Source organism: Mustela nigripes, chromosome 1 (genome assembly GCF_022355385.1).
Source record: "Mustela nigripes isolate SB6536 chromosome 1, MUSNIG.SB6536, whole genome shotgun sequence".
In the NCBI taxonomy this organism is placed as follows: domain Eukaryota; kingdom Metazoa; phylum Chordata; class Mammalia; order Carnivora; family Mustelidae; genus Mustela; species Mustela nigripes.
Window position 1 is genome coordinate 20813686 of NC_081557.1, and position 16506 is coordinate 20830191.

At 35.1% G+C, this 16506-nt stretch overlaps 1 protein-coding gene across 1 annotated transcript in view; it reads left to right on the top strand.

Annotated features, from left to right (window-relative positions):
- Positions 1-16506, top strand: part of CSTF3 (cleavage stimulation factor subunit 3) — a 68427-nt gene that overhangs the window by 7361 nt on the left and 44560 nt on the right. The window contains exons 2-3 of the mRNA XM_059406261.1: positions 7855-7956; positions 8079-8174. Coding sequence (XP_059262244.1) covers positions 7855-7956; positions 8079-8174 — 198 coding nt within the window. The remainder of the gene's footprint in view (positions 1-7854; positions 7957-8078; positions 8175-16506) is intronic.

A 16506-nucleotide genomic window follows, 5' to 3' on the forward strand; every position in this document is an offset into this window, starting at 1 on the left:
TTTTAAAGATTTTATTTATTTGACAGACAGATCACAAGTAGACAGAGAGGCAGGCAGAGAGAGGGAAGCAGGCTCCCTGCCGAGGAGAGAGCCCGATGCAGGACCGATCCCAGGACCCTGAGATCATGACCTGAGCTGAAGGCAGCGGCTTAACCCACTGAGCCACCCAGGCGCCCAATAAAGTTACTTTTAAATGAACTGAAATTTTTTTCTCAATTTTACTATCTCATGATAATATTGATAGATACAGCCACATTTTTAAAAATTTTTGTTTGGTTCTTCAGTTTTTAAGACTGTAGAGTGATTCTTTTACAGAAAGTTTGAGAACCATTGAAATGCATGTGTAGTGTATGTGAGGCCCTTGTCAAATTCTGGTTCTCTGGGCTGGCTTCACATAACAAACAAAAGATTAATCATAGAAAGTGAAAAAACCCACTTAATAGGAGGAACTTTTTTTTTTCTTATTTGACGACAGAGATCACAAGTAAGCAAGAGGCAGGTAGAGGGTGGGGGGATCAGGCTCCCTGCTGAGTAGAGAGCAGGAAGCAGGGCTCGATATCAGGACCTTAAGACCACGACCTGAGCCACCCAGGTGCCCCTGGGAGAAACTTTTTATAAATCTGGTGACAAGGGACTTGTATCCATAATACAAAAGTCTCTTGCAATTCAGCAATGAAAAGATAACCCAATTAAAAATGGGCAAAGAATCTGAAAAGACATTTCTCCAGAGACAAATGGCCTATAAGAACATCAAAAAAGGGATGCCTGGGTGGCTCAGTTGGTTAAGCAGCTGCCTTCGACTCAGGTCATGATCCCGGCGTCCTGGGATCGAGTCCCGCATCGGGCTCCTTGCTCAGCAGGGAGCCTGCTTCTCCCTCTGCCTCTGCCTGCCATTCTGTCTTCCTGTGCTCGCTCTCTCCCCCCTCTCTCTCTGATAAATAAATAAAATCTTTAAAAAAAAAAAAAAAAGAACATCAAAAAAATGCTGAACTTCATTCACGATCAGAGAAATGTAAATTAAAACCACTTTATACCCAGTAGGATGATCAGAATCATCAAAAGACAAGTGTTGGTGAAGATCTGAAGAAATTGGAACCCTCTTAACACTGTTGCTCAGAATGTAAAATGGTTCAATCACTTTGGAAAACAGTCTGGCAGTTCCTCAGTGTTAAAAATAGAATTACTGGGGCACCTGGGTGGCTCAGTGGGTTAAGGCCTCTGCCTTCAGCTCAGGTCATGATCCCGGGGTCCTGGGATCGAGTCCCTTATCGGGCTTACCAGGGAGCCTCCTTCCCCCTTTCTCTGTCTCTGCCTCTCTGCCTAATTGTGATCTCTGTTAAATAGGTAAATAAAATCTCTAAAAGAAAAAAAAAAAAGAATCACCATATGACCTATCAGTTTCACCTGTAGGGAGGTGTGTGTGTGTGTAAAAAACACAAAATGAACTCCACTCAAAAACTGGGAAACAATCTAAATGACCATCAGTAGTTAAATAAAATGTAGGATTTGTGGGATTATCCATATAGTGGAATTTTACTTGACATTAGAGAGGAAAATACTGATACATGATGAAACACGAACCTTGGAAACACGCAAAATAATAAAAGCTAGAAACAATAACATATTGTACAATACTATTTACATGGAATACCTGCACATATATGGAGACTGAAAGTAGTTTGGTGGTTGCCTAGGGCTAGGGCCTTGGGAAAGGTAATGGCTGTTAGGATGGTTCTTGTCGGATGATAAGATGTTTTTAAAGAATTTACTGTGAGGGGCGCCTGGGTGGCTCAGTGGGTTAAGCCGCTGCCTTCGGCTCAGGTCATGATCTCAGGGTCCTGGGATCGGGTCCCGCATCGGGCTCTCTGCTCGGCAGGGAGCCTGCTTCCCTCTCTCTCTCTCTCTCTGCCTGCCTCTCTGCTTACTTGTGATCTCTCTCTGTCAAATAAATAAATAAAATCTTTTAAAAAAAAAAAATTAAAAAAAAAAAGAATTTACTGTGAATTGTCTACTTTAAATAAGTGGCTTGTATATGATTATGCCTTTAAAAAGCCATTTAAAAAAAAGATCTTTATTTATTTTTTTGACAGATCACAAGTAGGCAGAGAGGCAGGCAGAGAGAGAGATTGGAGGAAGCAGGCTCCAAGAGAGCCTGACGTGGGGCCTGACGTGGGGCTCGACGTGGGGCTCTATCCCAGGACTCTGGGATCATGACCTGAGCCAAAGGCAGAGGTTTTAACCCACTGAGCCACCCAGGTGCCCCCCCAAAAAGCCATTATTAAAAAGAAAATTTTAAAAGGTCATCGTGTAATGGATTTACCCTTCCTTCATACTTTTAGCCAGTTTTACACTTGTTACTATTCACAGAGAAAAAAATTAGTTGTCATGTTAGCAGTACCCTACTACTAGAAAAACAATTCATAGAACACATGCTAGAGATAGGTACTAAGTAACATTGTGTCCCTGTACCCAAAAAGAGTACATCATCTATTCAAAATTTTTCTGGGTTTTGTACCCATTTGAAATAGTGTATATTGGTATGTATCTTTGTATACACTGTACATTTGTGTTATTTTTCTAGGTTTTAAAATTATGCAAATCAAAGATATTCCCAGAGTCCAGCTGATACCATTGGTAATGCATGCTTTGGGAACTAGTCCAGCTTTTGTTCTGGTCATTTGATTTGGAGTTCCAACCTACTCCCCATTAACATTTCCTAAAGAATGATAATGGGATGATAGTTTATTCCAAAGACAAAAGCTGGATTTTTGTAGACTTTTTGAAATAAGTTTTGGGGATGTGTAACCGTGGGACAGCTGTGTTTTGGCTGTACAAAGCAGAGTTCCGACCTCATTCCATTTCAAATGAGTACTGGAAACTTGTCCTAAATTTTCTTAAACTGATCTATTCCTCTGATCCAGCAGTAGATTTAGGAAATAGTAAAATAATTCCATTCCTTTTTTTTTTTTTTTCCCCTAAAGGACTTATTTATTTATTTATTTGACAGAGAGAGACGGGGAAGCAGGCTCCCCGCCAAGCAGAGCCCAATGCGGTCCTGGGATCATGACCCCAGCCGAAGGCAGAGGCTCAACCCACTAGCCATCCAGGCACCCCTACTATTCCATTCTTCATGGAGGTCCAGTCCCCTTGTGGAATACTGGAAAACTGCTTAGATTTCCTTTGCCCTATAGAAATATGCTCAGGCAAGAGAGCAAAAGTGTTAACGCTGTTGGCTACCCAACTGGTTCATGATGATAAATGAGTTTTTGTTGTAGGAATTAAATGTGGCCATGACTACCAGAGTATATTCTGGGCGGTTTTGGTTAGCTTTCTTGTTAATTAATGCACTTGATTGAGAATTATCTATGTAGTTTGTTTTACGAACATTTAACTACATCCTTGCTAGAGGAAAAGAATTTAGGAGTGTAACAGATTTTAAAAAGAGCTGAGCCATAGTTCTTTCAGATTCTAAATGGATTTGGGGTAGAATTATGTAATTTAATTATTTTTCTTGTAATGAAATGGGGTTATTATTTAATGAGTGATTAATTTTTTTTTTTTTTAAACATCTGCTCTCCAGCATCCTTTGCCTGGGTTCGTAGGTCCATTGTAATCCCATCCCCCCAGTGTCTGGTTAGAATTTTAGGGGTTCTATGAAGTTGGATGGAGGAAAATATTTTTACTAATCTTTAACTGAAATTGAAACTTTCCGTCTATTATGAAGGTAGGCAAGAAACCACACTGGCAGTGTTAGCAATAACTACTAGACATAAATATTCCATATATTATTGTTTTCATCACTAGACTTATTATTAGATCTTGTTATTTAATGTTAAGTATCTATTACTGTGTAAAATTTTGTTTAAAAATATTTCAGTAATTATATTTCAATATAATTGGTTTCCTTTGAGGTCTCTCACGGTTCATTTTGTGTATTTAAGAACAGTATTCTGAGAGGGGTACCTAGCTGGCCCCATCAAGAGCATGTGACTCTTGATCTTGGGATTGTGAGTTCAAGCCCAACATTGGATGTAGAGCCTACTTAAAAAAAGAAAGAAAGAAAAAGATTTTTCTGAGAAAGAGCCCATAGGCTTCAGTAGACCATTGGAAAGTTCTGAGGCAAACAAGAACAGTGAGGAAGCCCTTGGAGAGCTGTGGTTTTCACCTGAGGCTGCACATTAGAACCATCTAGGGAGTTTTAAAAATATATATAGTGATAAAAAAGTATAAGTAGTGATGGTACACCTTGTCCCTAGAGATTCTCATTTAATTGCTTACATAGTGGGCCTTGAGCATCTTTAAAATCCCCTTAGCCCCAGGCGATTGTAATGTGCTACGGGGGATGACAATCACTAAAGGAGTGGCATATTTAGCAAGGAGACATTTATACTTTTTGCTGTGATTTTGCTGGTTGAATATTAGACACTATCTTTTGAGTTTCTCTCTTCTTTTACAGATTGTGGTATACATTACCTAATTTGGTAGGTTAATTTTCAGCAGGTGGATCTTGAGTGTATAAGACCTTACATCAAACTGCTTTGAAACACTAGTTGTTAGCATTGATTAACTAAAGCAATTCAAGTATAGCTTAGCTCTTTTTTAGTTCCTGATTTAAAGTTCTGTATCACACTTCTTATTTTATCATTAACATTTCATACTTGGTATCTTATAAACTAAGATCCTGGTTTTATTTTAAGATATTTTCTTAAGTTTGTTTTTTTAAGAAGTAAGTAAACTCTTTGAAAGCAGAATACTTTATTTTGTTGTATCCCAAAGTGTCCCTTCAAGAATGTGTGGCACATACTAGGTACTGAGCAGATATTTCTTGGGTGAATAAAAATTAAAACAGTAGAAGAGTATATACATTGTAAAGGGAGTGTTTCCATGAGTCTGTCTCTGTCTCTTCCCAGCTCATCTCCCAGTTTTTTTTTTTTTTTCCACCCAGTATTATGGAGATAGTTCCATGTTGCTATCTATAGACCTTCCCTGCTCTGTTCTTTTTCCTGACTACAAATTACTCAATTTATTTAGTCAGTTCTTTTATATGTGATTATTTTAATTATTTTTAGTTTTATGCAACAGCAAACAGCCGAGTAGTAGTTCTTCAGTATACACCTTTGTGCATGTGTACAGTAGAAGTTGCCAAAAGTGGAATTCAGGGTCAACGTTCATGTTAAATTTTATCACATTACTATTTGCCCCCGCCAACAGTGTGAGAATGTCTTGCCAGTGTAATGTTGATTATAAAAACACTTTAGATCTCTGTCTTAATGGCTTACATTTCTATTTTTTTTTCTATGAACTGTTCCAGTACATTGCCCATTTTGTGAGTTGCTGATCTTTTATTGACTGTACGTGAATAAATTTAGTACTTTGCCAAATATGTTGGCTATTTTTTAGGTTTGTCTTTTGACTTTGATAATTTTTCATGCACAATTTAAACAGAATTAAGTGTACTCTCTTCAAAGGCTTCTGAAAAGCCTTAGATCCACTTCAGTATGTTTTCCTCTCGTTCTTTTTTGTTATTAGTGTTTAAATCTCTGACCCATGTGAAATTTACTTCGGTAGAAAGGGTTAAATAGGAATTCAACCTTATTTTGATAAAGTTGACTGTAGTTATTCTGATAGATGGTTATACAGTTATTCTAAACCTGTGCTTTGAATAAGCCACTATTCTGATTTGAAATATCACCTTTATTTGTTCATTTGTTCATTTTCCATATATCATTCTCTTTTTCAACTGTCATGAACCATTTTGCCGTGTCATTTTGTGTTTTAAAGTGTGGTTGGGACCAATAGTCCTCCTTTATTAAACTTTTCCAGTTTTAGTTTCTTGAGCTAGCCTACTTATGGAGCGCTTATATATTAGTAAATATGAGTTTCATACAAAATCACATTTTTTAAAAAAAGATTTATTTATTTATTTGTCTGACAGAGATCACAAGTAGGTGGAGAGGCAGGCAGAGAGAGAGAGGAGGAAGCAGGCTCCCTGCTGAGCAGAGCACCGATGGGATCCCAGGATCCTGGGATCATGACCTGAGCCAAAGGCAGAGGCTTTAACCCACTGAGCCACCCAGGCACCCCTACATTGGTCTTTTAAAACGTGTTTTTCTTTCTAAATAAAATGTATACCTATCAGTGGTAGACACTAATTTATTCCAAAGAAGAGTGTACTACTTCCAGGTATATTTTTTCCCTGAACCCATGACTAAAATTTCTTCCCATCTGGGGTTTTGACATTATTTTTCTTTTTTCCTTTTTTTTTTTTTTTTAGGATTTTTTATTTATTGATTTGACGGAGACAGTGAGGGAGGGAACACAGCAGTGGGAGTGGGACAGGGAGAAGCAGGCTTCCCAGGACGTGCCCCCCCCTCCCCAGGATCATGACTTGAGGGAAAGGGAGACTTGTTAATGACTGAGCCGCCCAGGTGCCCCTTGACATAATGTTTCTGTGAGTTGTTAATTGTCACTGAAAAAAATAAAGCTGTTAGGGGCAGTGCTTCCCTTTCTGTCTCCTCTTAAATATTATTCTGTATTGCCATATAGATTTCAAGAAGTCCTGTAAAAAAACAAAACACAACTTTAAAAATTAACATTTATCTGACTTAGTTGAATATCACTTTTTTTCCTGGCACATAGTGGTATTCTTTTTTTTTTTTTTTTTCTTTAAGATTTTATTTATTTATTTGACAGCCAGAGAGTGAACATGAGCAAGGGAGTGGGAGAGGGAGAAGCAGGCTTCCTGCTGAGCAGGGAGCCCTGTGGGGGAGCTCAATCTCAGAACCCTGGGATCATGACCTAAGCTGAAGACAGATGCTTTATGACTGAGCCACCCAGGTGGTATTCTGAACAACAGTTTGAGTGGTACTTACATTTTTGCCTCAGGTGCTGGCTATTTTAGGCATTACTCTTTTTAGATTATATTTTTATAATAAAAATGAAACTGTTACCCACATGTGACCACTAAACATTTTAGTACGATCTTATACCGCAAATTCCTTTTTAATAGTTTTAATGATGCTGTTTGTACAATTTGTGAATCGTGTTTTGAAAACCTTTACATCAAAATACAATTTCCATGTCATTTCATGCTTTTTCTTTTGTGGCTCAGGATGAATGCTCTATATAGCAGTGTTTCTCAAAATTGGTCCAGGGACCTGGGAGGTTCCTAAGACTTTCAGAGGATCTGTGAGTTCATAGTTTCATAATAAACTTTAGATAATTATTCTGCCCTTTCACTCTTAATCTCTTATGAAAGTACAATGGAATTTTTACATGATGTGATATCACAGCAGATTGAATGCAGAAGCAGACAGAAAAATCCAGCTACCTACCTTTAAAAAAATCAGACACTAAACGGATTTGCAAATATATAAAATAGGATATTCTCACTGAATTTTTAAATTTATTTTGCATAAAAGCATTATGTTAACATGTAAATAATTTTTTATTGTACATGGATAAATATTTAACTCTTTCATCAGTTTTAATTTCTGATGTAGTAAATATTGAACTAATCACATAGACAAAAGCTCTTCAGCATACTCAGTAATTTTTAAGAATATAAAGGGGGTCCTGAGACCACAGTGTTTGAGAATGGCTGCTTTATGTTTATGTAAAAGATGGGTTTGCTTAAATTTAATAATGGCTTTAAAAGTATGTAATCATTGAATTTTGTTTTTATGCAGGTGACTTAATGATAGCATAGTATATATAGATTGTAGAAAATGCAGGCCTCTTTTGTAAAAGGACATTTTTATGCTTTGTATTGGGGACTGATAACTGTGCTTGGATTAAATTAGGCATGAAACTTTTAAAACCGTAACATCAGTTCCTTATTTTTCTTTCCTCCAGGCAGCTGAGTATGTCCCAGAGAAGGTGAAGAAAGCGGAAAAGAAATTAGAAGAGAATCCATATGACCTTGACGCTTGGAGCATTCTCATTCGAGAGGCACAGGTTTAGTGATATAGGATTACATTTCCTTCTCTATGGGTCCAATCACACTACTTGGTTCTGCAGTAAATAATATTTTCATAATCTTAACATTGTAAATGCTGTTTATTGGTTTTCAATTTTAGAATCAACCTATAGACAAAGCACGGAAGACTTATGAACGCCTTGTTGCCCAGTTCCCCAGTTCTGGCAGATTCTGGAAACTATACATTGAAGCAGAGGTTAATATTTTATTTTATTTTTTCTTATATAGCATCTGATGGGAATTGCAGCATACACTAGAGTGATAGAAAACAAGTTAGGAACATAGATAGCACAACTAGGACAAGGAGGATTTAAATGTCTCTTGCCTTTATTTTGTAAAATAGGTTTGAAGGAGTAATTAAAGTGAATTTTTGAAATTTGGGTCTTTACAAGCTGATGATTGTTGCATTTTGGAGTTGCAACAACATTAAAACAGTTTCAATGGTATTGGAGTGCTTTAGCCTTTTATTTACTTGTCATGTGTCAATTTATTGCCTCCTGTGTCATTTATTTAGAACTCCTTTCTTTTTATTCCTACTTACAAACTAATATGAATGGTATTATAAGAAAATACAGAAATATTAACTTAGTTTCATAGGGTATATTGAGTGGTAAAATGAAACATTAGGTGAAAAATTATCTCAGGTTTTTGTGAAAATGCATGGTTTGTCAATAAATGTAAGCATTTTGGTAATTTAAAGATAAGGTTTTTTAATAGGATAAAGTTTACATTATTCAGGAATAAGCTAATGTGATTCAAATATGTGTAATCATAATTTACCCAGTGATACTTCTTTCTTTTTCTTGCTTTCTAACTGTCTTAAAATTTTACATCAGGCATGTTTATTTTAAAGAGTAAGGTCTTCATTCTTGATTATGATTAGAAGGGAGATGTTCATTTTTGACAACTGGAATTAGCAGTCAAGATGATAATAAAGCGTTAATGTATTGATACCAGTGGCACCAAGTAATCATCTTTCAGGTTATAATTTATTGGGATGGAAGGGGTGAGATGGGAGTGGTATCCACATTACAGTGAAAATTCTATCCATTTCTCTTTATAACTTATACTATGAAGTATTCTTATTTTGAATGTTAATTTTGTAATCTAAATTCTCAGCATTATCAAATACACTGCAGCCTCATAACATTTTCCATAATGACTAAAATTTGGTAATATATGGTTCTCTTTTGGACCTATTCAGAGCGCGTTAGTCACCAGTAGTACTAAACAGACTTCACAACACAGTGCCACCTGTGATGTGCTTCTCATAATGGAACCAACCAACACCCAGTTTTAACTGAGGCTACAGTGTACTTGCTGTATTTGTGCTGTAGTTTATAGTGTATTACTTTGGGAGTGGGAGGGAATTACTGGACAATAGCAGGAACATATTGTGTGCGCGTGTGTGTGTGTGTGTGTGTGACATTTTTTGTGTGTGGTTGTGTATGTGATGTGTGTGTTTGTATGTGTGAGAGATTGTACCTTACATGGAGTTTGGTTGTGGTTTTAGCCCAAGACCATATCCTTAAGGTTTCATCACTTATCCTTTGGGACCATTTCTTTCCTTAATATATTTAATCATCAGAGTAGACTGGCGTGGAATTCACCAGGTGAGTGAGTAGGCCTGTCTGAAGTATGCTGAACCCAGTGCTGCTTTGTAATACTGATTAAAGCAAGGAACCTGGATCACCTGTACTTGGTCTGCATTCCAGTTTGATTTCACAAACACATTAGCTTATATGCAAACTCATCAGAAATGAACATAATTGATACATAATAGTTTTTGTATAATGAAACAGTACTTCCTTTAGTTTTAGAAATTTCTCAAATGTTCAGGTATTTACTCATGCATTTTATTATAGCATAAGTTAAACTGAAATAGGCAGTTAGATACTCCATTCTTTGAGTATGAACACACTATGTTTCTCCCATTTCCTAGCTAAAATACCAACTGCATTCTAAAAAAGAATCCTAAGACCAGATGTTATTTCAGGGGGCTGAAAATTGTCTACATAACAAGCTCATTCCATTTACTGTTTCAGAGCTGCTAGCAGTTGCCCAATTTATTTAATTGGTAATATTTGCAGTTATTTCACACACATATACACACAAATATGAATGTATGTATAAAACATCTTTTGAGAAAAATGGTGAAGAATATATATTAATGTGTGTTTTGTAAAATTGACATTTTTGGTTTAGGAATTAAAATGTTAAATTGCTGATTCATAAATGCTGTGTTTTTCTCTTTCCTGATTTGCTCTTTATTTTTTTATTTTCACATTTTGTACTTTGTTTAGCCTGTAAGAGGCTAAAATATTCTTTGGTCATAACACCCATTGTGGCCTTTAATGTTTCTGGAGACACATGACCTTTTTATAAAACAGTAAAATCTGAAGTAATAAGAAATGTTTTCACATTAAAGGTAATACTAACAGCGTTTACATAACATCTTTGTATGCACTCTCAAGAAAATAAAGTTTTTTTTAATACATTCGTTGTAACTCGGTACTTCATGGCGGGAAAAATATGTTTCATTTATTTATGGTCAGCCAAACCACTGCATATGAGTCCTAATACATTTAGTTCTTTTCAAATGAAAATACATACATCACTGATAACGAGATAATTTTGCTTCTGCAAAGAAATTTGTAAATCTTCAGAACAAAGTAGCAAAAAGTGGTTTTTTGGGTTTTTTGCTTTTAAATTTGAAACCTCAGCATCAGTTGCAAATGAGAGTATAATATAAGTAATTTTTAGTGAAGAAGCTAATGACACTAATCTGGTATTTTTCATATTTGCCAGTGTATCAGCTTTTTTCTTCAGTGGCACCTGCAGTACCTAGCTACTTGTGTAAAATTAAAAGGCTAGCTTGTTACCTACTTTTAGTTTTTTTTTGCTAAAGCATAGAAATTGTTGGAGATAAAATTCTCTGTGTCTAATGAAAGGACATTTAGGACCAACATCTATGTACTTCTTATAATTACATAAATTCAGAATTAGGCCAAATTACTTTGGTGTTTCATATGTTAATTGTATAGAAACATCAGATATAAGTGGAATACCCAGTCAGAGCCTCAGTGCTTTTTGGAGTAGTCCGAAGGGTTACTAAATTACAAAGTTGAGAACATTTTATGGTTTTGCCATATTCTTTTTGAAGTTCTTTTTTCCTGCTTGTGGTTTCTGTAGCTTTTCATGTAGCTAGGTAATCAGTGTGACAACACGTAAGATACAATATTTTACTGGTAGAAGTAATTTGTTTTGAATTGGGCCACATTCATAAGAAATTTTCCTACAAAAGGGTGATGATTTTTATTGGTAGCTGAAGGAGAAATGAAGAAGGTAATGCTGTTGGTAATAGCAACAATGTATTTTGCTATCTGTGAAAGCTGTAATTCTTTAATAAAAGTATGTAGAGAATTGATTGCTTTTTATTTAAAAGATTTTAAAAACTGAATCCTTATAAATGGGTTGTAAAGTATACATTTCAGTTTTTCGAAATAACCTTTCTACTTGGGAAAAAATGACTCTTAAAAATACCTTTCCTCTTGGAAAATGGAAGTGAACTCAGCATGGAACATGAGTGACCTAAATTGAAATAAACTTCTCCACTGTCAATACTGTTTTAATTCCTCTAAGTAGCAGTTCAAACTACTGTTAATCATGTTTTGTATATCCTGAGCAATGTGATTTTTTTTAATGCAGATAAAATTATTGCTTTATCATATAGGTTATAATTTCTTTTCTATACTTCAGCTTGCAATCTCTTTTTTAAAAAACCTGTACTCTTTTCTTATAGATCTGCTCTTTTCCTGTTTGTAATAAATGTTGGTCCATGTCTGTGTGATTATTCAGATTGTACTCTAAACCACGACGTGATCTTTAACCTTTAGTTTCTCAAATGCATGTATAAATGTAGTGTAGGGGTGTTAAAAAAAAAAAAACAAAAACAGGAATGATTTGCAAACACAGAACTGAGTGATCATATATCCGAAAGTGCTTTAAATAATTACATACTATTTTTAAAACAAAGAAGTTATTTGTGTGTTTACTATTAGGTGTAGCAAACTTTTATTTCGGGTTTTATTGAACTTACTCGTCCATATTCCCTTCCAGTATTGTAGCATAGATGTTTAGGTTTCTCACTGATACTAACTTGATCTATACATTTTTGTTGTTGTTGTTCCCTTGAGGCCTTTTCTGTTTACCCAGGCAATGTATAATAAAACTACTTTGCAGAAAGATATAGTTAATTTAGATAATATTTCTTTTCTTAAAAATCTTATTTTCTATTTATCTTCTAGATAGTTTAGTATCTTATGTGGAATGTAGTGATTTATTTTCAAGCAAAACCTTGTACTAATGAACCTAATTGCTTGTATATTTCTATTTCTCCACTTCATAAAGCAAAATTACAATCTTTGAAGTCACTGATAAACATTGAAAATGCAATGCTCATCTTTTTTCCTCTGGAAAAGACTCAAATTTTTAACCCAACTTATTTATATTCTACTTTATTTTGTGTAATAAGATTTATGGTATATTCTGAAAATGGAAAAAGCATCTCTAACCAGATTTTAATAAAAAGCACACATACTCTAAAATTTATGGAACAAAAAGGACTATTTGGTCAATGCAGTTGTAGTTCCCTGTGGATAATGCTCTAGCCTAAATTTCTTGGGCATTTGTGGAATAACAATACTTAATATATAGTACCTAATAGTGTTATTTTTTTTCAAGTGTGGGGCATCATACAAGATCTTAGGGGACTATTTTGGTATATGACCCACTTCCCCTATTCCAAGAGGTATTAATTAAAATTATGCTGCATCATGGTATCCATGAATAAACACACATAAGTCCTTTCTAATATTGTAGAGTAAAATCTCTATAACTGGAAATACAACTAATCCTAACAGAAAAGCCTTTTGAGGGTGCTCTGCATTTTTGGTTCTAACTTGAGCATAAGGAAACCAGGTGGCAATTAATTGACTTTCTCTTAAAAAGCAAAAAGACCTCTTGAAGCCAAAGGCTCAGGTATTTTCTAATGGGTTTATTGTTTTTGTTTAGTTTGTGCTTTCAACTTGCAAACAGCTCTTCCTTTTTGAATGAGTCTGGTTCAAGGCACTTCCAAGAACTGAAGATTTCTAAAATACACTGGTGATGTCTATTAAAAAGCTGTATTTTGAAATGTGAACAAGAATGCATGTATTTGCTTGTAAATAATTAACTTTTTAAACTTTAATTTTTATTACTAAACAGTTGTGCTCTTAGCAACTTTGGAACAGAAAACAGTTGGTTGATGTAATGGCATAAATTGAAGTCTGTATAAATTTTTTCCCCCACATACTCAGAATCCACAGCAGTTTCAACAAAACTGTGAATATTTGCTTTGAATACAACTTGTTGAGAAACTAAACGACTTTTCTAAGGCTCAGGGAAGCATAACCTGGGGTAAGTTTTACCAACTTGTATGCTAGGAGACCCATGTGACCCCCCTCACCCCACAAGGAAAAATTTTCAATTTGGTAATACTGAGTGATCTAAATCAAAACAAAAATCTAATGTCAAAGACAGGATTGAAATGTAGTTTTGAAATAATGCTTTGAAATATATTAAGGCCAATAGAATAGTCCCAAAGCTTTTTTTAAGCTTTCTAATACTTTTATTTATGTGATAGAATGTGTTCAATTATGACCTTTTTTTAATACAAAATTTTAGTTTTAGCATATGCAGATAATATTGTTCGTCTTTACATATGTCTGTATGGGGAATAGTCTTTTTTTCTCTTCCAGTTGTGTGGAGACATAATTGGCATATAATACTGCATAAGTTTAAGGTATGCAACATAAAGATTCAGTACATACATATCTTGTAAAATGATACCCACCATATTAATACCCATAACCTCACATTGTACCAAGGGGAAGAATCTGGTAATGGGAACATTTTCTGTAACTTTCATGTTGAATTTTAAGAAAAAAAGAGTATTGACCCTTTTGCGATTATGATTTTCTTGAAAAAAATTTTTATTCAACAAACTGAATATGCAAGTATTGGATATTTAAACCCCAAGAGGACATTAAGTTTAAATCCATAATTCATAGCTGGAAGATAAGATGAATTAGTTTAGCCAACTCGTATGTGAGTGAAATAAATCAAGATATTATTCCTTAGAAGAAAAGTTTAGAAACTACAGTGTTATAGGATCACCTGGGAAACTTTTAAACCCTGCAGGTTTGGCAATTAGCATACCATTAATGCTGACTCAGTCTCCACAGGATGGGCAGGTGGAAACTCAGGTGTTCTGGCATCTAGTTTGGGGAATTGAGGCTTAAAAAGGCAATGATTGAATCTTATTGCTGTGAGTACGTTTCATACCTCACAGAATACTACCTGTATTTGAACTATAATGTGATTCATTAGTCTCCTGGCTTGCTCTTTTGACTACACTGTGATAAATCACTCAATATATAATCAATCTAGAAGTAATCTTAGAAGTGTCTGTTGTGTACTTGGTAGTATTCCCGACAGTATGGTGAACTATTTTTTTAGATCGGCAGGCAGGGTTGTGGTTGTTATTAATGAACTTCGACAGTTTTGTAGTTGCTGACTTAATCTGTGGGTTTGAAACCCAATTTTCTAACTCTGTAAACTTGTTTAAGATAGTATAATCATTTAAGTAACAAACTCTTGAATCCCATGTGTTTAGAGAGGACCACTTTAGCTGGAGAGTATGGCTTAAAATCACTGCAGGTTGTTTTTTTGTGTTTTGTTTTGTTTTGATAAATAACCCTTAACCCTTGAGAGTCTTTAAACAAGAACACCACCACATCTTACTATTTTCATATTATTAACCAATATCCATGCATTTAATTAGTACGTGACTATATATACTACTCACTTATTCTTTGGTGGGGGGAGGTTGGGAAATGGAGTGTTCCAACAAAGAACTGGTCATTATTTCTAGCTATTTTTGTAGTAAGGTTTCTGGATTTTTCACTACACAGGAATGTATTGTTTCTTAACCATTTTTAACTGTTTCCTTATTTTAAAAAAACTTTTTCCCTCAGTGGCTTTTGGTAGCTTTTAAATCAAATAAGCCTTTTTAAAAAATAGTAATTTTATTATTTCCAGTCTCTAGCTGTCCTTAGGAGAGTTGGTTCTTTTCATCTTAAAATTGAGAATTTTTGCATCAATGATACTTGTAGAAGAGCTGAAGTAATACCTAAATTTCATTAAACTTTAATGTCAAAATCTCATTACCTTAACAAACTATCTCATGAAAGTGTTAGACAATATTGTAGGAGGGAGCTTAAAAGTATTTGGGGGAAGATTGTCAACAAAAAAAACTTTCCTGTACTATCTGTACATTTATTTTAACAACTACTACCATTTTTTTTTTCAAAGATTATTTATTTATTTATTTGACAGAGAGACATCACAAGTAGGCAGAGAGGCAGGCAGAGAGAGCGAGAGAAAGGAGGAAGCAGGCTCCCTGCCGAGCAGAGAGCCCGATGCGGAACTCGATCCCAGGACTCTGAGATCATGACCTGAGCTGAAGGTAGCGGATTAACCCACTGAGCCACCCAGGTGCCCCACAACTACTACCATTTTTTAAACTATTATTTAACTCATTTAATAAGTGATTTCTTGGGGTTTTGTTCTCCTAATTAGGATACGTTAGGTGAGAAAATGCATAAACATCACTATTTAGATTATCATTTAGAGTGGAAGATTCAAATTGCATGCCAGTCACTGGGGATTTCGTGATTTAATCAGCTTTATTATGGGTTGAATAGTAAGAGCTTTGCTTTTATCGGTTGTAAACTGCCGTTTTGCTTTTTTAACTTGTTTTTTGAAAATACTTTAAACTTAGAGGAGAGTTTAAGGATAATACAAGAACTCTTACACATGCTTTGCCCTGATTGGCCAGTTTTCAACATTTGACATGCTTTATCAATCCTCTTTTTCCTTGAACCATAGGAGGTTGGGTTGCATACTTCACAACCTTTAATACTTCAGTGTATTTTCTTTTCTCTTTTTTTTATAAGAGGCAGGGAGGGGCAGACAGAGGGAGAGAAAGAATCTCAAGGAGGCTCCATGCTGGGCGTGACATAACCTGAGCCCAAGTCAAGAATTGGTTGCTTAACCCACCCAAGTGCCCCATTTTGGTGTATTTTCTAATAACAGATCTCATATATAAACATTTAAAAATTCTGGAACCCTATCATTAATCAAACTTTAATCTATAGTCCATGTTCTACTTTTATTACTGTTCTAATCATGCCCTTTATAGCAATTTCCTAGTGAGATTACCATCTTCAAAGTTACTATACATAATTGTCATTCCTCTTTAGTCTCTTTTGATGTTGAACTGTTCTTCAACTTTAGCTTTGGTATTTCCTCATCAGATTCAGGTTATATACATTATAGCTGAGAAGCTGTAAATAATTGTGTGTCCTCACTATCTCATCCAGAGGTACATGTTCTTACCGGTGATGTCCATGCTGACCATTTTCTCC